Consider the following 25,226-nt stretch of genomic DNA (forward strand, 5'->3'; position numbering starts at 1 on the left):
CCACCCTCAGGGAGCCACCAGGCAGGAAGCTAGCCACGGTAATACATAATTTCTTTTGGGGTAATGAAGACGCTTTGTACTTGATACAGGTTGCAGTTGCAGAACATTGTTGTACATGCCAAAAGCCACTGGACTATGTACTTTGAATGAGTGAGTTGTATGGTATGTGAGTTCATAAAGTTATTTTTAAAAATGGCACATCTATTTAATATGGTCTTTCTTAGTTATACACAAGTAGGAGATTCAATGGCCTGAAATACAATGGATCTTCTTCAGTACTACTCAGGAGGAAAGAGACAGAAGAAATGGTTTTGCTCCCTGGTTTTGTCACTTACTAGCTTTGTGATTTTTGGTAAGTCCCTTGCTTTTGGTAGTTCATCTGCAAAATATTTATTTTTTTATTTTTTTGGTTTTTCTCCGGTACCAGGAATGGAACTCACGACCTTGCGCTTGCCAGGCAGGCGCTTTGCCGCTGAGCTAAATCCCCACCCCCCATCTGCAAAATAGAAGGCTAGAACTAAAGCAATTGTCACACACAAGAATTCTTTGACTCAGATTTAAAATGGATCTGCATATGTTCATAGGCAAAGAAGAGAGTAACCATGTAAACAAAATGTACTGTGTATTATTTTAAAAATATATAGCAATTCATCAATTGTGACTGTCTTGTATGGCAGACAATTAGTGTTTCACTTTTTATCTTTGTGTGGCTTTCAGGTCTTCCATAGGAAACATTTTTTATTTTATACTTGGAAAACATTTTTGTTTAAAAAAAAAAAAACTATTGTGTTACATAGGTTAAAATGTGATAATGTGATAGAAATAAAGGTCCGTTAAATCTGTAAACACACATGCGAGACATTTGTCATTCTCCGGTGATGTGTGAAGATATTTGAAGTCCCTTAGTGTTTTTAAAGTTGGGATTCTTCCGTACAGAATTGAGTTCTCTGTTTAACGGTATTCTCGGCTGTCAAATTAAATATGGTCCTTGGCACCTAGCTTTGATTCTCATAATGTATGTGCATGTGCTGACCTAATTTACATAGACACCAAGGGAGACCGGAGGCCTGTAGTACATCTTTCCTGATAAGAAAGAAACAGAAAGGATACTAAATTCTACAGTTTCATATGTGAAACTCGGTTATTTACCAAGGGTCTGGACTAAGAACCAGATGAAAGCTGTCATAAAATATTATATTGTGTACAATCAGTGATTTACTATGAAAGACTGGACAAAGTAATAGAGACGTTTTATTTTGGATTTCCACACCAGAAAACTATCACTGTATGAGATCGAGACCACTTTGATTAAACACAAACAAGATTTTCTTTATGTTTTGTGTGCAGTACATTTGAAATGACATTTTATACTCTATAAGGTTAAAACATAAACTGTGCATTAGAAGAAGTGAATAAAAATATAGTTGAAGATCTAATGTAAGATGGTGGATTTTTAGGGAACATCAGAGGTACATCTGCATATGCCTCCAGATGTGTGCTTATTGTGACCGGAAACTGATCTAGAGGTCATACTGGACATCTGGACCCCCCAAGCAGTGGGGTGCAAGTGGCTTTCACCCTGAGAGACAAACTGTCCCTTGCAAGCATGGAGAGACCTAAGACAAACACTAGTTCCTTCGCTTACTGCTGTGTGCGGTTAGAGGCAGTCAGCAGGACATGAGAGGTGTCTCTGTGCCTGCTAATTATTTCTGTGGTAGAGTTAAGAAAGGAAGAAATGCCTGTTGGCATCAGGAGCACCACTTTTTGCCTGGCTTCTTCACTGTCTTTGTTATTTAAATATCCAGTTGATCAGTACAAAGATAGGAAGCAAGTTACACAAAACCTTGCAGTAATGTACTGAGTTTCAGATTGGCAGATGCACCTAGTGTTTGGAAGTGAATGTATGTTTAGTTTTGGGGAATGCTACACAGTGCTACGTCTTCTTTGTGAGGAACATTTCAGAAGAATCATTGCCAGTCCTGCACATACATCCTCCCGTAAACAATTGCTGCTTGGGTCTGCAACAGCAGGCTTTATTTAGCCTCATGCTCACTTTGGGTATCTTTCAAAACATTAAAACCTTGTCTTCAAAAGTAGGAGACAGGGGACATAACTGAGCAGCAGGAAATACCCTTGTGCATTTGTTCCTACTGGGCGCTGCTGAGCTTTTCTGCTGATGAGAATCTGTGTTGCACAGGAACAGAGAGATCTGCTTAGAGAACCACCACTGCTTAGGCCAGAGCCCCGGTGCTGGCAGCAGCCCGTGTGGGACCTTTTCCTCTTAGGCTGTACCCTTCCCCTCCACATGGAAGATGGTTGAGAATAGTGCCCTTCTCTCGGGGTTAGAGTCAGAATCATTGGCATCTGAGTCTTTTAATAAATCTTTGAATTTAAGATTTTAAAAAATCAGTATGTCTCAATTGAGACTAAAAGAATGTTGACTGAAAACATGTTAGTAGCACCCACAGGACTTAGCTTCTCAACCTTGTGCTCAGGGCTTAACTAGTAGAGATGTAGTAAGCTGGTGTTCAGGGGTGTTGTAAATATTTTTCATTCTATTGAGAAAATTATAAGTGATACGCTTGGTTTGTAATGCAGAGTGAAACGGGTCTTTTAATAGTCTCAGATGAAACATTCTGGAATAGGAAGCTGGGAGGTTGTGAAGGGGGCGTTGAGAGTTTCCTCTCTGAAGTTCCTGAGCTGGCTTCCGAGGTACAGAGGAATGATTCCCAGCTGCCCTGAAAGCTCCAAGCTCCCTCCCTCCTCTGCTGGACGAAGGCAATGGCTTCCGAGTTCTGCAAAGGATCCCAGCCACGCTGTGTTTTATCCTTGCAACCAGTTGCAGGTAATAATCGTGTGTCCCCACTTTAACACAATGAATGGAGCTATTGCTTACACAAATGGCCGAACATTTTCTTTGCGTTTTCTGTTAGAATCTCAAAGTCCTGATGAAATCTAGGAGAATATAAAAGCAAACTCTGGGGGAAATTTACTACCTTTTGCTATCATGATTTCAGGCTGACAATTTGCAAAGAGCACAGTGATTAGTTTGTTAGTGAACTTTGTTTAAGATGTACTAGACCTTAAAAGTCCTGCTAAGATTAGAGAAAGATCTGAAAGTACTATTTCAAAACAAAATCCCCAGCAACCAATTTCTTGTCATTGTTTCAGCTTTATTTTTCCTTTCCCTTTTTCAATACAGTGTCGGGAAACTGTTATTTTGGAAGCCATGTGCACATTTTCAAGCAAACCATTTGAAACTGCTATTTGTATAAAACTTGAACTTAATAAGCTTAAGGGAAGCATTGTGCCTTATTTGGATTGCAGTTGCTCACCCTTTTCAAGTGGCATTAGCAAACCCCAGCTTTAAAGGCTTAATGAACACGCGCATAATACTCACTAGGCAGTCTTGTCAGAAACTGCAATTTGGGCTAAAAACAGCATTTTTATTTATTTGATTTGCTAATTTCGCAGAATTAGGTAAATGGTGGCTGGTCGTATTGATTTATGTTAGAATCACGTGAAAATATCCTTTGGCCTACCACGTTCGAGACATCTTAGCAGAATGTCTGTTTCTGGTTTTTCTCAAACACTAAAAATAAAAATCCTCAATGTCCCTTGGCTGCATGAAGGCTTATATTTCCTTCATTTTATTCAAATAACATGAAACTACAGACGGATATCTCAGCACCATAACACATGTGCAGATATATGTGTATTTTTCAGGTATTATATTTTACTGGATTTTAATAACATTCTCTTCCAGTTACGATACTGCTTTGGTTCATTTTGCCTTAGGATTCTTCCCTTTTGTGGTAATATGATAGCAAATTGATTTGGAAAGCATTATTTAATGGTCTCTGGGTTGGGGCAGCGACTCTCCTTGTGTTCATTCAAGGCCTTTGTAACTGAACACAGCCTGGTTTATCCTGAGAACCTCCAGTCTCCACAGGAAAGAATGGCTCCTGACATTTGTAGAGTTAAAATATAGGATTAATGATCAGCTTTTAATGTGCAAATTAAGTATTCAGTATGAGTATTCAGCTTTCCTTTTACCCATCTTATTTAACCCAATTTCTCAATCGAAGTGAGAGCAGGTTGAGTCTCTGCCTCAGCCAACAGGGCTCATTCTAAGATGAGGCTTCTAACTGGATTTTTAGGGTAAAATATAGAATTACAAGGAAGAATACTTGGGGAAGTGGCATATTTGTACTTCCACTAAAATGCCATCAAGATTTCAAAGAAGTTAATGATTAACTTTTAAAATTGCCAGGCCTGAATCCCAGCTTAAAAAATAAAAACGCTTCTGGTCAGCAGACCAATCTGCATGCAGTTGCCCTCCTGTTATGCACTGGCCCCGAAAGGAGCGATCTAGGGGTTCATACTCTAGCAGGAACAGACCGTCTTGTTCAGAGCAAATCTGGGAGAAGGGCTTTGCCCTGAAAACCACAGTGCAGTTGCCTGCCTTCCACATGTGCTTGCTTTCTTAGTCAGTAGATCTTAAAAAATTATATTATTTTCACCCACGGCAACCTATCTAGAAGCTACTTATAAACATCACATTATAAATGGCTAAAAAACAGCATTTTTTTTTTTTTTTTTTTGGTTTTTCTCCGGTACTGGGAACCGAACTCACGACCTTGCGCTTGCCAGGCAGGCACTTTGCCGCTGAGCTAAATCCCCAGCCCCTAGCATATATTTTTATAACTGAAAAAATCATTTCAAAGCATAACATTACAAAGAGCTGTGTGTCTAGTGTCTCTGCCAAGAGATGGGACATTTATTTTGCAAAACTCTGTGCATTGCCATGTTTCAGGACTGACATTTCTTGTGTTAAAGTCCCTTTCTCGAAAAAAAAAAATTACCATTCTCAAATAGCTTCCTTTCTGCTGTCCTGGTGGGTTTTATGTTTCTTTGGTTTTTTTATTTATTTTGTGGAACAAGATTGATTCATAAGGCTGTGTTTTCCATTTTTATATTGTCTAAAACTATTCTTCGGGCTCAGTAGCATGGGTTTCCTAGGCACATGTCTCCTGGACAACAGCCTGCTAGGAGGCCTGGCCGAGCCACCTCCTCAGTCCGCTGGTCACACACAGCTCCTGCCAGGCAGTGACGAAGGTGCTGTGAGAGGCGTGCTGTACGGTCTGGAGGAACCTCCCCGTGCAGCCCACAAAGTGTCTGCGTCCTTCTTCATACCACAGTGTGCAGGCTGACAGGAAAAATACAACTAAAGAACTTGGGAGCTTTGGTCATAACAAACTGTCTCTCAATGGCTCCCAGGGGATTTCTTTTGTTATTTCAACAACAATGCCAATTTAAAAGGGTGCCCCTGATCTCTCAACAGTCCATGCCTGATATTGTTGATAACCTTTGAGAAACTTCAGCCACATATAAATTAAACGTAGAGATCCTCTTTTCAGTGCAGATAGACAGTCAGACAAGGACTAGACCAGGGTTTTACAGAAAGAAGTTTAAATGGATCTGGCCGTTAGGAAGAGGGGTAGAAGATTATTAACACTATGGTACACATAGGGACCTTCCCATAACATCCTTGATTTTTACCAGTTAACACTAAAGCCTCTCTCTCTCTCCTGTCTCTGTCTCTGTCTCTGTCTCTGTCTCCATCTCTGTATCTCTCTGCTGGGGATGGAATCCAGGGCCTTGCTTACAATAGGCAAATGCATGGCTGCTGAGCTACATCTCCAGCCTTTAAAGTCTCTTTTAATGAACATCCAGCCAACATTTGATGTGTTTCTTAACAGTGATGGGGTCAGGGGTTGAGAGGAAGTGAAGGGGGTGGGCAAAGCCGATTCGGGACATGGAACCAGAACAGAATCTGTGGCATGTGAAGGGCTGCCCCTCTGCAGAGCTGTGGCCCTTGGTCTCCAGCTAAACATGCTGCCTTTCCAGGCTCAGGACCAGTTTGGGCCAAGAAGCCCCCTGCCTTCTTGAGGTGGGGGGATGCGGACACTGGTACTGCTCTGGCACTTTCTTTTTTTGGTTTGGAAGGCAGGCGAAGTCATTCCTGGAACTCTAGGCCTAGGAGCCTGTGAAAAGTCATAGAGGCCACGTGCTGGGCAGAATCCCTACCAGACATGCTGTTACTGCGACGGAGACCATTTATAAAATTTACATTATTTATAATAATCTAAATAATTGTTCTGTAACAGCCACAATGACAAAAGCTGCCAAAGTTATGACATATCCATTTCCCTCATTGATATTCTTATTTTCTGTAATTCATATCTCATATAAGAAAACTAAAATAGAGATGGGTTCTCCCTAGTCTGCAGGTTGCTAGGAAACAGATGTTTCAGTTGTGTAATACTGTATAAATGAATATTTGTCAAATATCAGGAATTTCAACAATCTTTTCAGCATCTGACCTCTCCCCCAAAGCCTGACTGCTGGTCACTTGCACTGCTGTTATGGTCTGTCAGCAAGACTTCACAAAGAGGGGTCCTTGCTCTAATAAATGAACCTCCAGGAGGGCCAGTTCCGCACCCACAGAAGTCTTGAAGTGACTTAAGAGTCTCTATTGTAAAAGGCCACTTCTTTCAGACAGGCTTGGCATGTGTATTGAAGATCTGCTTCAAGAAAAGCCCACAAAGTCTTCTACTGAGGCCAGATTTGCTCAAAAGAGTAAGCTAAATATATTAAATTTAGAAAAAGAAACTCAAGTTGACTTTAGCATTTTCTTAATTGTAACTTCTGTTACCTGAAAACAACTTAAGGGAAGTTAAAAACATGTTAAGTCTTTTAAACTTAGGTGGGGAATAGTGGTAGAAAACTATCTTCAAGGATAAAAAGATACTGCTTCTAAGAGAAATCTCTGCTATCTATAATTCTATTGAATAAATAGCAAAAATATTTAACAATTATCAAGACTGACAGACTGATGCAATTTTTAAAAGTCACTGAAAGGCCTGATATAAGGCACCTTAAGCTATTCCATGGGTGCTGTGTTGCTGCTAGGTTGCTCCAAACAGTTTTGGGGTTTTCAAACATTAAAGCAACACAGTTGAAAGGTTGATAATAATACACACACACACACACACACACACACACACACACACACACACGGCAGAACTCAATTATGTTTTGCAAGAAAAGAGGCTGGGGCATGCCACAAAAACTGGGTAAGTAGGATAAATTTAATTTCCCAATCAGTGTCACAATTCATACATCAGACTATGACCAGCTTACATTTACTACAATAGCAAAATAAATTAATACCTTAATTAATACCTCATTATATAATTTTTGCATTTAGAAAACCTTTGCAGATTGCTTATCTGAAAAATACTGTCCTTTAAATGAAAATTTCCATTTACTTCTATATCAAATATTTGTCTTCCAGTTTTTTTTAATGTCCCTTGGAGACTGATCAGCGGTTCTTTAACCAAAACCAAATGTACTATTAGAAAGAAACAGAAAAGATACAAGTGACACTGAGAAAAGCAAAACTTGAAATCCTATTTATCCGATACTCACATGGTTGCATGGGCAGTTTTCTTTCAGAAACAATAACAAGAACTTGGTGTTAATTAATTAATTCTTGGAGAAATGGCCCAGCGCATGACATCTTACAGTGTGAGCGAGAGACCGGTTATCACTCACCCCACACGTGATGGCATGGAGTGAAAGGGAGGGGGCTCCGGCTTCCTGCCCGTCCTGCCTGGTGTAGGACTCTCGATTGTGCTGCGATTTTCTCTATGTAACAGTAAGAACCCGGTCTGAAGTGTTTAGGATGGCAATATTGCCGCAAAAGGAGAATGGAACCTCCCATGTTTCCACTGAGGCTCACATGCCATTTGGACTGCACCAGACGCTGTGTTTTCTGGGAGTAATATGTCCTCTGTGTCTTTAAAAGAACCACCGTGTCAGCTTTCATCTAGCTGTTTGCACTTTTACCTGTAATCTGATTGTGGGCAGAAAAGGAGAACTCAGGCATCCCTTCCCGCACTCTGTTACCAATAGCATTTGTTTAGTTAGTAATTCTATCTCAGCCGAGACTTTTCCCATTTGCTGGGTTTGTTGCACTCTGTGTGCATAGCTCCATCTCCATGGCAATGGGAAAACACGATGCTGGGGATTGGAGAGGGGCGAGGGAGCCCATGAAACACTACCCTCTTCTCTGGCCTCCTGGGAGGGGATGGGCTAATTTATATGTCAAGTTAAGGGATGTTGGGACTCAGAGATCAAAGAAGGTCAAAAGGGGCCCTTGGAATGGGAGATATTTATTGTGTTTAATATAAATATAAATGTGTCCAAGAAGAGAAATTGAAACCTTAAGAAGGCATGTAGACAGTGCTTGGTAAATATAAATAACACCTCTGAAAGGGGGTAGATGGCTAAAATTAACAGGCACTTTAAAAGGCTGCCTTAATTTAAATTGGGATAAATTAAGACAGTGACAACCTCAATTGAAATTGAAAATACAAATCACTTGAAAGCATTGATTAAGATTTTTAACTATGCTTCAGGAAGGCTTTGCAATACCTTTTGGCTATAAGTGCTAATATTTCCAAATGCATGTGAGAAATTTCTAGTTTCACTTGGCTACACGTTTTGTTGTTAAAGATATTTGTGTCATACTATCAACCATCTAGCTAACACTGTGCTGCTATACAGCATTAATTTTACAAATCTTGGTATTGTGGGGGGTGAGCATTTGACTATAGAAAGGGACTTTGTGTTTGGGGGCTCCATTAGTGAAGCAATTAAGAATCCTATAGTAAAACTGATATGATGGGAAATGACTTCTATTCAGCTAACTCAATTATTAGTGCTAATTGGGGCCAGGTGAAGCATGGATAATTAAAATTCACAGATAATCCAAAAACCCCTATTTAACCAATAACTTCAAACTTCTCCTCCATCAAACCAATTATCAGAGGAACTAACAAATAGGAAAAAAATGGATTAAATTGAATTTCACTTCCCCAAAGATTACCACTATGATGTCTTTTTATTGATTAATTCAGAACCAGAGCCAAAGATTAACTATATCCTAGAGACTAATTTACAAATAGTCCCCCAACAATTAAAAAGGGAAAGACTATATTCCAAGACTTTGTTTATAAATCAGTTGTTTGCAGCTGAGAGTGCTTTTTCTTATAGAACAAAGTTGTTCATTGTGTTTGGCTTGTATGGTGGCCCACAGAGGTCACCAGTAACCTGATAATGCTGGAAATATATTTAGGATTCTGAGTTCCTTAATCAATCCCTTTTAATCCCAAGTCCTCACCTCACCCTCCAACCCCTAAATCTCTCCCACACTTACAGCTAAGTTTCTTTTTAATTGAGGCAAAACTCTCACAACACAAAATTCACCTTTTTTTTTTTCAGTGCTAGGGATCAAACCCAAGGCCTCCTGTGTGCCAGCCAAGCACTCTACCACCGAGCCACATCCTCAGCCCTCAGTTAACCATTTCAAAGCGTACAGTTCAGTGGCATTTAGTGCATTTACAATGTTATGCAACCACCACCTTTGTCTGATTTCAAATGATTTTCACAGTTTAAAAAGGGTCCCCGAGGGTTGGGGATATAGCTCTGGTGCAGCCCTTGCCTGGCAAGCAGGAGACCCTAGGTACCAAAAAAAAAAAGAATTCCTGGTACCAAAAAAGAAAGAAAAAGACATAAAAAAAATCCCTGAGTCATTACTCTCCTACACCCCTTCCTCCGACCCCTGGAAACACTAAAATGCTTTCTGTCCCAATCTATTCGCTTACTTTGGATATTTCATGTCAGTGGGGGTTGTACAACGTGTGTCTTTGTGTGTGGCTTCTCTCAGTTAGCACTATATGTTCAGGGGTTCATCGTGTTGCGGCATGTGTCAGTACTTCATTCCTCTTGATGGCTGAACAATATTCTGTTGTGAGGAGAGACCACATGTGTTGATCTTTCCTTGGTTGATGGACACCTGGGCAGCTTCCACCTTGTGGCTACTGTGAACAGTGCTCCTGTGAAATCTAAGACATGCTTGGATCCATGAGGAAGTCCACAGTGGAGGGGACAGTGGGCACAAGTGTGGGAAGGAGGGATTCCCATGGCGGGGGAGGATGGGCAGGAGCCCCTGAGCACAGTGTCCATGGGGAATAGTCCTCAATGGTAATTCCTGATAGGGACAGCCTCTTGGAGAAAGGGGCTGCGGGACAAATCAAGAGCTGGGACTTCTGAGAGGAGGAATGGCTAAGGGCCTCTGCCTTTAGAGGAGAATCTCCAGTGGAAGTATGCTGGCTGCTGGTGGGGAGCACCCTGCAGGAGCCCATGGGAATCTGGTGAGTACTCTGGGCCTTCCTCCTGCAGTGCTGACAGCAGGGGTAGCTGCCAATTTCAATCAGAAAGCACCATTGACAGGGAATTCTGTCACCTTGATGTGAGTGTCCTGGTACTAGGACATCCACATCTCCTAGAGAACTGCTCCTGGCAGGGAGCCCTAGGCTCCCCTCACCAGCATCCCACTCACCCGCGTGCCCTCTACCCTCCACCCTCACTGAAGCAAGCCAGAACATTCCAGAACTCCAAAGGCAAGGCCTTCTCTTCCTTGTACCTAGTTGGAATTTTTAAAAAATTTCTCTTAATCAATGTTCCTTGTAATAGGACAGAATGAGTTGTATAATTTCTAATTTCACAATTTGGTTTATTTGTATGTGTTAAATATATACAGAGTCTGCCAAAAAATGTTGGGAAAAGAAAAACTTGTATAAATATTTCAGTACTAAATTTACCGAGGCATCATGAGATTGACCTCTCTAATTACAAGAGAGGCTCAAAGTGGTGGCTGTTAGCTTCCAGACATCTATTAGTATAGCGATCTGCTGCTTGTGTAACCTCGGTCATTGAGATTGCTGCAATGCATTCTCAATTTTTTCTTGAAGAGCCAGTGGTGTAGTGGGTTTTCTGCTATATATGGTATCCTCTAGGATCCCCCATCCAATGGTAACACCATCTGTTGAAAAAAAACATATTACTTTTCTTTTCCTGAAGTGTGTACATATTTCTCTCTCTCTCTCTCTCTCTCTCTCTCTCTCTCTCTCTCTCTCTCTCTCATTCTCAGGCCAAGTCCACCTGTTTTAGTTACTTTTCTCATTACTGAGACGAAATACCCAACACCCAAAGTAAAAGGAGGAAAGGTTTATTGTAGCTCACAGTTTGTAGAGGTTTCTGTCCATAGTTGGCTGGCTCCAAGGCAGGGTGGCACAGAGAGGCATCACAGAGGAAAAGGCAACAAAGCATCAAGCGGTGAGGTAGCAAAGCAGCAAGCAGGATAGCAGCCCTCTTTCTGTCCTTTGTATTCTTTCCAGGCTACACACCCTTATTTTGGGTAGGACTCACACCCAGGGTGGCCTTCCCACCATCCATACCCAGAAGTATGCCAAACCATGCAGTAGACTAGTTTAGTAATCACACACTCTTGATCCCAGCATCACACACTTAGATCCAGCCACCTTTGAAAAGTGCCATCTATGACCACATGAGATTTGGAGGGACATCTAAACACAAGCCATAACCCCAGCCTTTAAGAACTGCTGTTGAGTCACACAGCAGTGCTTACAACATGCTGCAGATTTAAGTCATCCACTTCATCAGGCCCCAAAAGGCCTGAGCTGGCTTGGTGTTGTTTGATCCCTGGCTGGAGCCCCTTCCATCTCAGCAGCAGTATTCTCTGTCTTTGCGTGTTGGTCTTATCCTCCCCGATGAAGTCTCTTCAGGTGACAATCAAATCACTGTTAATAGGACAGATGTTAGAGGAAGGAAACTGTTACTCTCCTCTCTTCAACTCTGAATCACCTCCCTTGTCCTAGAGAAAAAAAGTATTCCCTCCATCCAGGAGGCCAGTCTCCTCCCGACGCCCCTGTCATCCACCATGGCACTGCAGAGTCTGTTCTACGAACACAGCTCTGCTCTCCGCTGTTCTCTCAGTCAACAACTCTGTTCAGATTCTCTCAACAGACAGAACACCTGTGTGCATGGTGGGGCCTCCTACTCAGCCACTGTCCTGTGCCAGAGTGCCATGCCCATTCCAATAACCACCCTGGCCACTGTGACTCTGCCGCCACCTCTATGGCCCCCTCCCAGCTCCACAGGCACCTGGGAGACTGCTGACAGGGAGCAGTAGGAGTGAAATGTGTAGAACACAGAAAATATTCAATATCAGGAAAAAATGGGAACAGGAAAGGAGGTGAATGTGTGTGTGTGTGTGTGTGTGTGTGTGTGTGTGAGAGAGAGAGAGAGAGAGAGAGAGAGAGAGAGAGAGAGAGAGAGAGACCATAGTCTCTGTATTGTGGAATTCCCAAGCATGTGTGCATGCTTTTCTAAAGTGTGTGTGTGTCTGTGTGTTTGTGTGCACCCTTGAAATCCAGGCAGTGGACCCCAAGTGACTTGGAGCCTTTTCTTGTGTCCTCCACTTGGCACACTTTCCACAGAGTATCATCACACACATGGCTGCTTTCCATGGAAGATTTACACTGAGCTCAGGCCCTATGTGCATTCTTTCATTTCATGCGATGACTGCTCTAGAATTCAGGACCGAGATGCTCCTGTGGTATGAGGAGGAAGCCTAAAATAGGGGCTCAGAAGTAGACGAATACTCACACAGGGGAGACTTGTATGCAGGCTGCTGGCTGGCTGGTGCCTTTAGGAGCCAGACCTGAAGAAATGAGGAAAGCGGGTAGCAGAAGAGGGTGAACTACAGGACAGTACTGAGAGAGGCCTCATCCTCCCAAAGGGAACCCTGAAGCTGGAGGCATCCCAGAGTGACCCAGTAGAGTCCAGGAGACAGGCATCATACCCTTCCACTGCCAGTCATTGGATGGGGGCCGTGTTCAGGGAGGATACATGAGGTTAGGTGAGGCACAGCCCTTCAGGAAAGGCAGTTCCTAGAGAAGTCCTCGGCTGGGTGCTGCCAATGATCAACTCTTTCTGCAGTCAGGGACAAAGTTCCTGGTCCCCAGGGGCTGGTGACACACCACAGTGGCCTCTACAAATGCCTGCCTGCTGTCTAAAATGTACACAAACCTCCCTGACACAGGAAGCCTTCCCTAGGAAGCCCCTGATTGGAATGATCCTGGGATTCACTCTTCCCCCATTCCTCAGGCTTATCTTGAGCTGTCCAAGGAATGGTGTATTTTGTGGGTTTGAGAATCCTTCACTAGGCTTGCGTTCTTGGGGAGTGCTACAGTGATCACCTTTGAGATACCTTAAAATCTTGATCTTCAAAAAGGCTATGAGTAGAAAGAAGGCTTCTTTGGGTGTAATGAGATTTAAGTGAGTTTATATTTTTAAAGCATTGGGGAGAAGGCCTGACAAAATATAAATGTTCTGTAAAGACTCCATAAAAGAAATTTAGTTCAAAGGTGAGTGAGAAACTGCAGAAAAGAATCAGAAAAGCATACGACCACTTGATTTGTAACACAGAGAAAGTACTGTATCCTCCGTTTCAGCCTATTTACCTGTAACCTGGGCACTGGTTTAAATGTCATTACTGAAAGCAGGATTTGGGGAATGCTGGTATTTTTTTCAAGAACACTATACTTCTCTGGTCATGGAAGTGTGGAGTTGAACGAAGTCACCCAGAAGTCTTCTGCTCCCTAGAAAGTTAGCAAGGAAGGTAACCCGATCCTAGGGGAGAAAAACACATTTCACTTGGTCACTGAACACTGTAGGATGGGCAAACCCATGGAGGAAGAGGACAGTCATGTCTGTCCAGCTGGCTCTGACTCCACTGTAGAAGGAACTCAGGTAGGTGGACAACAGAGGCAGAAGACACAACTTCGTCCTCAGAGCCATGCAATAGAATGAGCAGAATTGGCCACGAGAAGGGGATTAAGTAATCTCTTTTCTAATGGGAAAAGAAAAGTGCCACCCAGTCTAAAAACTGGGAAATCCCCCAAAGGTTAGAGCATCATAGAACCTTCAGACACCCTCCAGCTGCCTTGGAAAGGTAGGGAGTCCCTAGCAAGCAGAGAAGTTCAAGTGTGAGTGGCAAGAGAGACAGCAGACAGCCCGAGGGGGCGGTACCTGGCCTGCCCAGGGCCAACACCAACCAGCACGGAAATGAAAAGGACGTGGGCAAGGGAGTCCCCAGGCGGAGCTTGGGCTGTTTTGTTAGTGTGCCACAAAGACTTGGTGAGAGGCAGAGGTGAGGCTGAGTCAGCATTTATTTAGCCAGCGGTCATTTATTTTTGTGCTCTCTTGGTGCTGTTTTGTGGGGAATGTAAGGTTTAATTGTTAGTGATCCTCAAGTGTAAAGACTTCTGGGGAAAGAAAGTGTAAGTAGCATAAGACTGGGAATCTGAACTCAGAGCCTTTGCTTGAAGCTACATCAGCAGCCCTTTATGTCTCTGGGAATGCTGGGATTACAGGTACACACCACACCCAGCTGCAACATCTTAATGTTTCTTAAATATTTTAAACGTGAACATCTGGGAGAGGAAAACTGCCCCCTGCAGAGCCTTCCCCAGCATGTGCAAGGCCCTAAATTTAATCCTCAACACTAAAAAAAGGAAAGCTAAAAGTTGCCCCTGGGCACCAGTGTACAGGACAAAATGTCCTCAACATTTAGGCTTGTGAATTGTCTCCAACTAGGCCTGCATATATCAGTCTGTTCCAGCGCACATCGAGAACACTGTGGCTCTCATCACTGCTTGGCCCTCTGTGGTGTTGATGTACATGGGGAAGTGGGCAGCAGAAAAGCTGCACTTCGAGGAGGAGGACATCCGGTGCCTGGGGCATGAGCGAGGGGTCAGGCTGGAGCGCTGGAGGGAAAGGTGGGGAGGAAGCTGTCTAGGCAGAAGAATCAGACCCTTCCACAATACCTGGTTCAGCAGAGAGCCGGGCACAGCCAGAGTGCTGAGGGGTTGTGCCAAAGGACGGGACTCGATCAGGGCCTCAAACACCAGTGTGATGGTTCTTTCTTTATCTGTGATGCAACAATAATGGCATTATTTACCATGTTTGGTTATTAGGAAAATTAAGCATGATCACCTGTCCCAAAAACACAGGATAGCTCGGGACAGAGGGAGAGATGCCCACGCATTGGGGTCTGCGACCCTGTGTCACCAGTTTACCCATCCTCTTCATTAGGATCGCTGATCTCATCAGTACATCCTCTTGTTGGGAAGTCCCAGAAAGGCCTAGGACGCCTCTGAATGCAATGGGAGGGTCCTCGAATCCACCTTGGGAGCGCGTGGGTGTGCAACTCCTACGCACTGCACTGTAGGGTTGACGGAGAGTGAGGAGGATTAAGCGTCATGATATTAAGTGCTGCTAACCACAGTGCTGGTCATAGTAAATTCTGGAGAAGTAGGGGAACAAAAGGAAAGCAAAAGTAAACCAAAAGCTTGGCTATGTGAAAGGGGAAACAATCAGCTCGCTAGTTTGCTTACCTTATTGCTTGATGATCACACAATGATATGTATCACTAATAATGTGCCAGATTGGCTTGTTGCTTTGTGTTTGATTACTGAAGAGTAAACCATGTTTACACATGATGATGTTTTTGATTCCTCAGATATATAGCCAGGTCATCTACTTGGATGTACGAAATAGAAAGGAACATTGCTCAGAGTCCAGGTAACAGCTGAGTCTTTAAAAAATTATAATTAAAAATATTAGCTGGGGGGCTGGGGATTTAGCTCAGCAGCACAGCACCTGCCTGGCAAGTGCAATGTCGTGAGTTTGATTCCCGGTACCAGAGAAAAACCAAAAACAAAACAAAACAAAAAAATGCTAGCTGGGTACAGAGGCACATGCCTATAATCTAGGCACTCTGGGAGGCTGAGGCAGAAGTTCACGCCCAACTTGGGCAATTTAGTCACTCATTGAGACCGTGTCTCGAAATAAAAAATTAAAACGAAATAAGGGCTCTGGAGGTAGCACGCTCTGAAGGGCCTGGGTTTAATCCCAGTATTGAAAATATATATATACAGAAGAGAAGTTCTAAGTTTGTCTCTCCAGCTGCTTCACACACTCTGTGCCTCAAAAGTACTTGTGTCAGCTCTTTTCAGATTATCCATTGCTGGGACACAATACTTAAAACCCACAACTTTAAAAAGGAGAGGTTTATCTTGGCTTATGGTTAAGAGGAGTCGGTATCACAATGGAAGGGCACATGAGAGGAAAGCTGCTCACCTCATGGTGGCCAGGAAGCAAACAGAAAAGGAAGGTGCCAGGAACAAGAATTTACCCTTCCCACTCACCTCTTCAGGAACCTACCTCTTTAGGTCAGCCCCCCCAACATACACACAGCACATTAAGCTAAGAACTCATCAATGGATCATCTGCTGATGAGCATAGTGCCCTTCTGATCCAACCATATTTCAAAAACGCTACTTCTGAACACATGAAACATTTGCAGGAATTATAGATCTAAATGTAACAGTCACTGAATCCTTTCCTCCAAACCAGTAGAGCTCCACCCCTATGACCCAGAAACCAGGAGCATCAACTGAGAACTTCTCAGAAGAGCAAATTCTGCTCAATTCCAGAGCTGCCAAGTCAAAAGCCTTGACATGGGGGGCCCAGGGGCCTGAGTACCCAAAGGTGCTCTGGATGTGGATATGTGCTGTAGTGTGGGCATCCTGCGCACTGGGACCCATACTACTCATGCCTGGACACAAATTTGTACATACTTTAAAATGCTGAAACACTGTCAGAATGATGGGTCTTCAACCTGTTGTTTTTCCTCTTCCTTTTGGACTAGAGTTTTAAGGAGGAGAATGGATGACTAGAATGTGTTTATTGTTTTACATGGCACAAGAAGAAATGGGGCACTGGACAGAGGTAGGAGTTAACTGGAACTTGTTTTGCTTTGTTTTATGGTACTGGGGATTGAACATAGGGCCTTTCCACTGAGCTAGATCCCTAGCCCATTTTTTAAAATTAAAATTATTTTTTATTTTGAGAGAAAGTCTCACTGAGTGCCTAAGTTTCCCAGTCCAGGATTGAACTTGCAATCCTTCTGCCTCAGCCTCTTAGAGTACTGGGGTTACAGGCATCACCACATCCAGCTATTAGAAAGTTCTCTGATGTTTAAAATTGTTTCCATATATCTTTACATATAAAAGAGCATTTGTATACACAAAATAATGACTTCTGGGTCTCTGCAGTTTAAGAAAGGGAACACTGCCAGGCCAATTGACTAAGCCTACTGTCCCAGCCCTTCTATGTCTAAGCTGAGGAACAGAGACGTGAACAGTTCTGAGGCTGAGAAGCCCCCACCCCAGGACTCCTGCAACAGGAGAGATTCACTGATGGCAGAACCTGGTTCGTCTAGATGACGCAGCCAGGAAGCCAGCTATGAGGAGCAACAGCATCGCACAAGGGAGGTCCAAAGAGTCACAGGACCATGCCTGCTTGAAGTAGAAGCCTCTTGGCCACAAGTGATGGCCCCTCCTCACTAGTTGTTCCTCACTGCGCAGAGATGGGGTGCAGGAAGACCTACCTCACACCACACAGCAGGCTCTGGCCCTGGGCCTGCAGAGATGGTTAGGACCTCTGTGACTGGCGGACAAAGTCTGGGCATCCATGTGTCCCCCTGGGATGCAGTTGTACCCCCCAGTCAATTCTTTGTAGACTTGACAGCCACGTATCAAATGAAAACAGCACCTCCATGGATTAACAGTTCCTGAACCTGACTTCGTCACCAGTGCTGCACTGTTCCAGGACACATTCTGTCTGGCTTCCTCCACTGTGTCTAGAACCTCCTCCAGCCTCAGAGAAATGAGGTGCATGGTACAAACAAAGATGATTTGAACTCATGACAACCGTCGAGGAGAAATTCCAGTCACTCACCTCCACGCTTATCACTGAGACCAAATAACGCTCATTGTGCGGGTCCTGCCCAGGCCGAGTAGGTCGGCAGAAGTAAGGAGCAAACACTATCGTTTTAGAGGGTTTTCAAGTAAAATGCTTTTCTGTCCCTTCTCGGAACCTGTACTTAGTCTGCCAGCATGTTATGTACAAAGATATCAAAGTGGCTAAAAGTCAAACTCTCTATTCCCCTAAATATCCTGAAACTGTCCTATCTATTTATTTATTTTAGGAGCTGTTATTTTCTTCACTCACTATTGTTTCTTTTAACTTCTAACTTATCTTCTGTATAATTTTCTACAAAATGGGTAAAATGAAAAGAAAGGTGACTGTAGTGAAACTTCACCAAGTTTAACATCTAAATCTACACTCTGGCAAATAAATCTATTTCTTAGGATCATCCTACAGGACATTGATCATTAATATATTTACCCTGATATCTCAGAGATGTTTTGTCTAAGGCTGAGTCTACACTGCAGCCGTTTCTTCATAGTGGACACAAGTACGCACAGAAGCTGTGTGGAAGTGAGCATGAGCATTCTGGCTCATCACGGGTGGGAGGATGGAGAAGGGAGATTAACACCTGTCAGCTTTTGGCTGGTTCGCTGAGATTTCACAACAACCCACCTGGCACATTTGAGGGTTACATGAAATCCACTGTAGTGAGTATAGCTACATATATACACTGTACAGCAAATAAGAAACAGTGACTTGGTAATTTTCCCCCTGCAATACTGAAGAGTGGACCCACAGTCTTTGCCCTGAGCTACACCCCAGCCATTTTTCATTTTTTATTTTGAGATAGGGTCTCACTAGGTCACTAAATTGCCCAGGCTCAGCTTGAACTTGGGGTCCTCCTGCCTCAGCTTTTCAGAGTGCTGGGAACACAGGTGTGTACCACCATGCCCGGCTAACTTAGGCATTTATTAATTGACCAAAGGGGGCAGACTGGCCAGGGAAAAAGGAAGGAAGGGACAGAGCGGCTCCCCTGGGACCTGTCTCCTGCTGCCCACAGAGCCCCAGCATCCAGCACAGCTTGCTCAGCGTCCCCCCTTCCTCCTGCCCTGGGTGCTGCAGCCGAGCCTGGCCCCCGTGGCACAGGCTTCTCAGTGTCATTTTCATGACACTTAGGCTGTGGATAGTTGTGTTCATGGAGACAAATCTGCCTGACCGTCTAACCGGTCAGTTCCCCTAGGAGGCTTCCTGACTCTCCCAGGCACTTCCTTGCCTCTGTTCAATCATGCTCCTTTCTTGACTTTCAAGATCACTTTCCTGTGCACGTGTCTGTCTTCCGCCCTGTTCTCATTCTCCCTGCATTCCCTGCCGTGGCAGCATTCATAGTGCCGAATAAATACTGTGGACCATCTTGGTGAGTTGCTGAATTTTTACTGACTTCATGCATTTTTGTCAAGCACGCCAGAGTAACCATTGCAGGTAGGTCCATCTGTAACGCCAAAGGCCGTGGATTCAGCTCAGTGGTAGAGCACATGCTGAGTCATTCATGCCCTGGATTCAATTCCCAGCTCCAAAAACACAACACAAAATGAATATAATGCCTGTTAGAATGTCACTCTGATTAGATCAGAGCAAGGACCCTTAATAGGTGAACAAGTCATCAAAACTAATATCCATGGCCAATGTATAACATGAATATTAGTCTGAAAACCCTCATCTGCGGGGTTTATGTGAAATTTTAATTTTTTTTTTCTGAATCTACAAAGGTCAAATCTGTTCACTTAGACATTCATATTCTCCTGGAAGGTATTATAAATCTGTAGTATTAAAAGCGAATTTAATAAAATCATTTCACAAATTAGCTATGACTGGAGGCATGGTTCTTCATCTCAGGGTAAAATTGTGGAAGCCCCAGCAACAACTGCTGCTTTGCCTTTATAAGTGTATTCTTCCTGGGGATCGGGAGACCAGCTGGTACAAATTATGCAGGGTCACCCAAATGTGTCCTGCCCCCGGAACCAACAGCTCTGGGAAAAGCCACGCACCTGTGCCTGTGGACACACTGATATGAAGCTCTGTCATCTCATGCTGGGGCACAGTGGCCTGTACTGTCCAGTTCACCACGACACAAGTGCAGGTTCTGAAGATAAACATTCCCCTGGGTCCTTGCTCCTGCTAGCAGCCCTGGCTGCTTCTCTTGGGACCACACCTCTGAGCCACTAGAGGCTACTGCTAGCCAAGCGAAGCAGCCCCTTGCCTCTTGGGACCTGGACTGGAGTGGACAGAGAGGGGTTTAATGCTGCCCATAACTGGTGGAGTCAGAGACCCTTACTGATTATTAAATATCTTTACTGTTCCTTGACTTAGAACTTAAAGTGATACATTCTTTTTGCTTCTTTCTGCTTTCATTTTATTTTGGAAGAAAATATTTTGTGAAATTCCCACTACAATTTAAAAATTTATATGTCATACTAGAAACAATAGCTAAAGATTTTAAAATTTTAGTACTGGGTACTGAAGCCAGGGGTACTGTAGCACTGAGCTGTGTCCCAAGCCCCCCATCCTTTCCTAAGTGCTTTTTATTTTTTGTTTTGAGGCAGATTCTTGTGAAGTTACCCAGGCTGTCTTTAAATTTGCAATGCTCCTGCCTCAGCCTCCCAAATTGCTGGGATTGCAAGCATGCACCACTGTGTTAAGTTTAAAATGTAGGTAAACCTCATGTTTTGCAATGACTGTTGAAAGGGACAGAAAGGCTGGTTCCTCTTTTGTCACTAAAAGAAAAAGGAAAGTTTCTCCTTGGAAGAACCACTGTCGTTGATACCAAGTGTTTCAGGTACAATCTTTTTCCCCCTGCCCAGCAGAATGAATGTGAGTGTTTCTGCTATAAAATGTGTTTTGGGAAAAAGGTAAAGCAAGCGTGTTTGAATTACTTTTTAAATGTGTTTATTTATTTACTTATTTGGTTTTAAACTTTGGTAAAATATAAAGCCACCCACTCCAATTCTCTCTCTCTCAGCCTCTGGTCACCTCTAATCTGCTTACTGTTTCTGTAAATCTGTCTACTTTAAATATTTTATCTAAGTATATCATGGTTAATATGACAATGTGTGACTGAAAAATACAGTGTGCATTTAAATTTTAAAAATTTACTGTAGTAAAAGATGCATGGCCATTAATCCCCCTAAAAATCCTCTGTTATTGCTTTGAATCCATGTGTCCCACTGCTATCACCACTTCCTGAAGCAGTTCGTGTCCTCTCTCCTGAGTGTCTTTACTTGCACTGCTCTGGCTAGCTGGATATTCTTAACTGATTCAAAACCTTTACTTTTCCAGGTCATTTTAACTTTGGAGAAGAGCTAGATGTCACACAGTACCAGATCCAATGAATAATGTGAATGAGGGCACACTGTCATGTTTTTATGAACACTCCTTTCCCTGGGATGGCACATGGCACTAACATTTCCTGTAGTTTTAATCACACTTCATACAGATGCTGTATATGGGGGGAGGGAGAGAAAGAGAAGAATATGTAGATAGGATATATATGCTCAAATTCTGTTGGTTCTGTTTCTCTGACACTAATACAAGATAGAATCATCCAATATTTGTCTTTTTTGACTGAATTCTTAGACAGATTTCCATTACTGTAACAAATATATGAAATAACAACAGAAAATGTTAAAGTTGGTGTGGTGGTCTATGGGAGGCTGAGGTAGGAGGATTGTAAGTTTGAGACCAGACTGGGCAATCTGGTCACTTAGTGAGATATCGCTGTAAAATTAAATAAAGGAAAAGGGAATAGGAGTGTAGCTCAGTGATGGGTCCTTTGATATTTGTTGAAACCTGCAGGACAACTCTATTGTATGACTCGATTTTTGTGCGACAGCCATCGCCAGGATTGATCACCTCACACCTCCCTGTGCCATCCCGAATGTGGTAAAGAGATGTGATCAACTCTGTGTTCTTAAAGTTAGATTTTTGCCAAATGATCACATGTTCTTCTCGTGGAAATGCACCACGCCATGACGAGCATCCGCACTAATGACATTTTTAGAGGAAGCCATTTGTAGGCCTGCCTCAGTGTCACAGAACCAATCTCTCAGAGCAGAAGTTTTGGGAGCTTGTGGAACATTACTTTCACAGGGAAACCCCAAACTCTCAGGAGGTGACAAGCCCTGGAATCCACACTGGTATCAGCTCTGTGGGCCCCGAGGACACAAGACCATAAAGAAGACAATCTGGTCAGTGTGAGGCAGCTTTCGTGTGAATGCGTATTCATCACATTTGTATGCAGCACCCTCAGTTTCAGCTTGTTCAGTGATCATTAAGCCTGCGTTTGGCTCTTTCTTAATTGTTGATATTCATTTTGGACATCTGGCAGGAGGGGCGAGGGAGGCTTCTGTAGTCCCGTTGTTTGGGTTTCAATTCCAACTCAACCCTATGTCTCCAGCACCTGACTAAACTACCCCAGGCCTCAGTTTCCTCTTTGTAACACTGCACTGTGGCTATTTCCCATTTCTTAGAGGTATGTGAGGAATAGCCTGAGGAGCTGCTTTAAATGACAAAGCACTCAGCAAATTTTTATAGTAGCAAGAGAATATGGGAAGAGGAAGTTTATGTTCACTTTTAAGGTATATAATTATGAGGCATTATAGCGAATATATTATATGATACACTTTTTTTCTATTCTCAGGTTTATTGTACATTTTCATATAGTTTAAAAAAATGATCATGTACCTGGAAATCTTGCTTTAGTGTAGATCCTTTTAAAAGAGGCAAGAATTGAACAACATGAAATTCCATTTGTTAGGTTAAAAATGATCAAATATAAGCAATTCCATGTGGTTTAGCTAAATACTCTTGTCATGCAGTGTTTCAGTTGGAGGTTATGGCACCAGATAAATGATATGTCCATGACTCACATTATGTCATAAAAGCAAAGCTGCAATAATTATCAATGCCTGCACTAATTTTAAATAGTCAAATTATGCTCTATGTCATTGCATTTTAGAGCTGCAAAGTACCTAAGCGATCATTAATCTAACATTATTTTTAAGATATGAAAATGAGTCTCAGAGAGGTTAATTACACATCTAGGTCTAGAACTTGTGTTTCCTGATTTCCATTTCAGTACTTTACCCCTATTCTATACAGCAGCCCTTATACAATGTGCATATTGAGCAGCTTGATTGTATAACAGCTCTAGTGTTTTGTCAAATTTGCATATAAAAAGATTATAAAAAATCACAGTTCTACTTTAGTGTCAATAGGACCTAAACAAAAATATTAGCTGTTAAAATATTAAACATTGACTTAATACTTTTGCTCCTCTCTTTACACATTAGGACATACAGATTCTACAAATGATCTGGATGGCTGCTCCTGAGTGACCTCAGTGCCCTTCCCTGGACTCTGTCTTCCCAGCTCCTGAAGCAACATTCCCCTCCACCCAGGAAATAAATAAGCAAAAATGTTTCCCTGGCTCTTTGCTCGGTGTGACCTCTTTCTGTCGGCGGGATGACTGGGTCTTGGTTCTCAGGCAGGCTGCAGGTGAGGCTGGACCCCGGGACACAAAGGAGGGGTTGTAAGCACTTGACATTCTCGCTTAGAAGTGTTAGGTCTGTTGAACTGCAATCTAAGCACATCAGTGTCATTGATGGGGACATATGTGTGGGAACATCAGAACTGTAAGCCTCCCCTCGACTCCAGGCAAAGGCCCAGGGCTGGGCTGTCCCCGAGCGGATGAATGTGATGGGTGTAGGCACAGACATCCCGAGCAGTAGAACAGAGCTGTGGCCAGGCTCTGGTTCAAACCTCAGGAAGTTGTCTGTTCCTCATAGTGACAGGTGAAGATGATACAGATGATACAGCTGGTCACCTCGGTGAATACGCTATCTCCCAGAGTTGGAGAATCCTTCAAGGCAAGTCAGACAAAACAGGGTGATAAAATCAGCAATTTAAATAACAGAAATCTGAGGGGTTTGGCTTCTTATGGGGTGAGTCTGGAAATTACAGAGACATACCAGGCAGCTGTGCTTCATGTGTTAGAGAATTTGATGTGTGTTTTCAGTGTATCCCTTGGCTTCATTCTTTGATTGAGAAGATCTCTGGGCAAGCCTGGGTATCTCTTTTCTTTCCATCCCCTGTACTTACTACACAGAGGGGTTCATGACATGCTTGTCGAGTGAATGAAAGAATGTGTGTAGGCTTTTACTAGGACTCCTGCTTTGTGACTGGGCATGGTGGACCTATGTAATAGGAATGGAGCACTGTCATCTGCAACCAATTTGTGGAATGATGTTATTAAACATTCGGTTAGTTGGATGAAACAGGCCTTCTATCTGGCATGCACTTTTGAAATGGAGCGCCCTGCTGGGTGACAGGGCGGACCTCAGAAGCCATTGCTTCCCATTAGCAGCAGGGTGTGAATTGGTTCATTGGCTCACTTTCCTTCTGGTTCTCCCTGTGGAAGGTCTGACTAGTGGAGAGGATGCAGGAAGGACCTTGGGGCTGGTGGAAACACATCAGGAGGAAAAGGAGCTAAGGAATATGGTAGGGACATCTCCAGCTTTTTACAGGGCCTCTAACAATGAGCCAGGACCTAAGGAATCCTTGCCCATGGCCAGGGACGTTCATTTGCTTTTTCATTTAGGCAGAAGGAGTGCTGTGAGTTCAAGGTCAGCCTGGACTACATAGTGAATTCAAGACCAGCCTGCACTAAAAGAAACAAAACAAGACGAAGCTGCCCAGTCATGGTTCATCTGCAGACCACTCAGTAAATGTTGAAGAGCAGCAAACTGAAAAGCATGGACGTGCAAATCAGCCCCAGCTCCTTCACTGATGGATCAGTAGTCTCCTCTCTCCGACATTTTCTTGGGCACTGCTGCAAATCAAATGGCTGATTGCTTTGATGGAGATTCAGGTGTATGCGCGCATAGGTGTCTTTGTGTGTAGGTGCCTATATGTAATGCACTTGTGCATATCTGAGTGGGCATGTGTTGTTCCTGTGTGTATATAGGCAGGTATGTGTGTAGGGGTAAGTCACTATGAATCAGGCTATTTGAGTATCTAGGGAAATGGTCTCAGGGTAATGTTTTTGAACAGTTAAATTCAAGAAAGCCATTTTAAGAAAGAAAAATAAAACAGTATTATGACAACATCAGAGTTAAAAAGAGACTGTGTTTAGAAATACGGGAGAGTGTGCCCCATCCTCCTCCAGGGAAGCTGCAGGAACCTCAGACTGTGAGACAGTTCCAGCAGCCTTGCAGTCCTGCCACGCAGCAGCCCCACCGCACACTGGCCTCCGCCCCAGGGACTCTGCGACAAGTGGAGCCCAGCTGTGCGCGCTCAGGACCATTTCTGCGGTTGGGGCAGAAGGTTCAGCTCATACGCACTCTTCCCTATTTTGCAGCATTTGATCAATGGGCTTTTCTTACATGGCTATACCTAACAAA

The 25,226-nt window shown here is 43.3% G+C and overlaps 1 protein-coding gene across 1 annotated transcript in view; it reads left to right on the forward strand.

Moving 5' to 3' along the window:
* LOC102013990 (chromosome unknown open reading frame, human C18orf65) overlaps positions 1 to 22,023 on the forward strand; it is a 36,560-nt gene extending 14,537 nt beyond the window's left edge. The window contains 2 exon segments of the mRNA XM_013512020.1: positions 20,373 to 20,407; positions 21,916 to 22,023. Coding sequence (XP_013367474.1) covers positions 20,373 to 20,407; positions 21,916 to 22,023 — 143 coding nt within the window.
* The last annotated feature ends 3,203 nt before the right edge of the window (positions 22,024 to 25,226 follow it).

This window comes from Chinchilla lanigera, unplaced genomic scaffold (assembly GCF_000276665.1).
Source record: "Chinchilla lanigera isolate Chin_1 unplaced genomic scaffold, ChiLan1.0 scaffold00001, whole genome shotgun sequence".
In the NCBI taxonomy this organism is placed as follows: domain Eukaryota; kingdom Metazoa; phylum Chordata; class Mammalia; order Rodentia; family Chinchillidae; genus Chinchilla; species Chinchilla lanigera.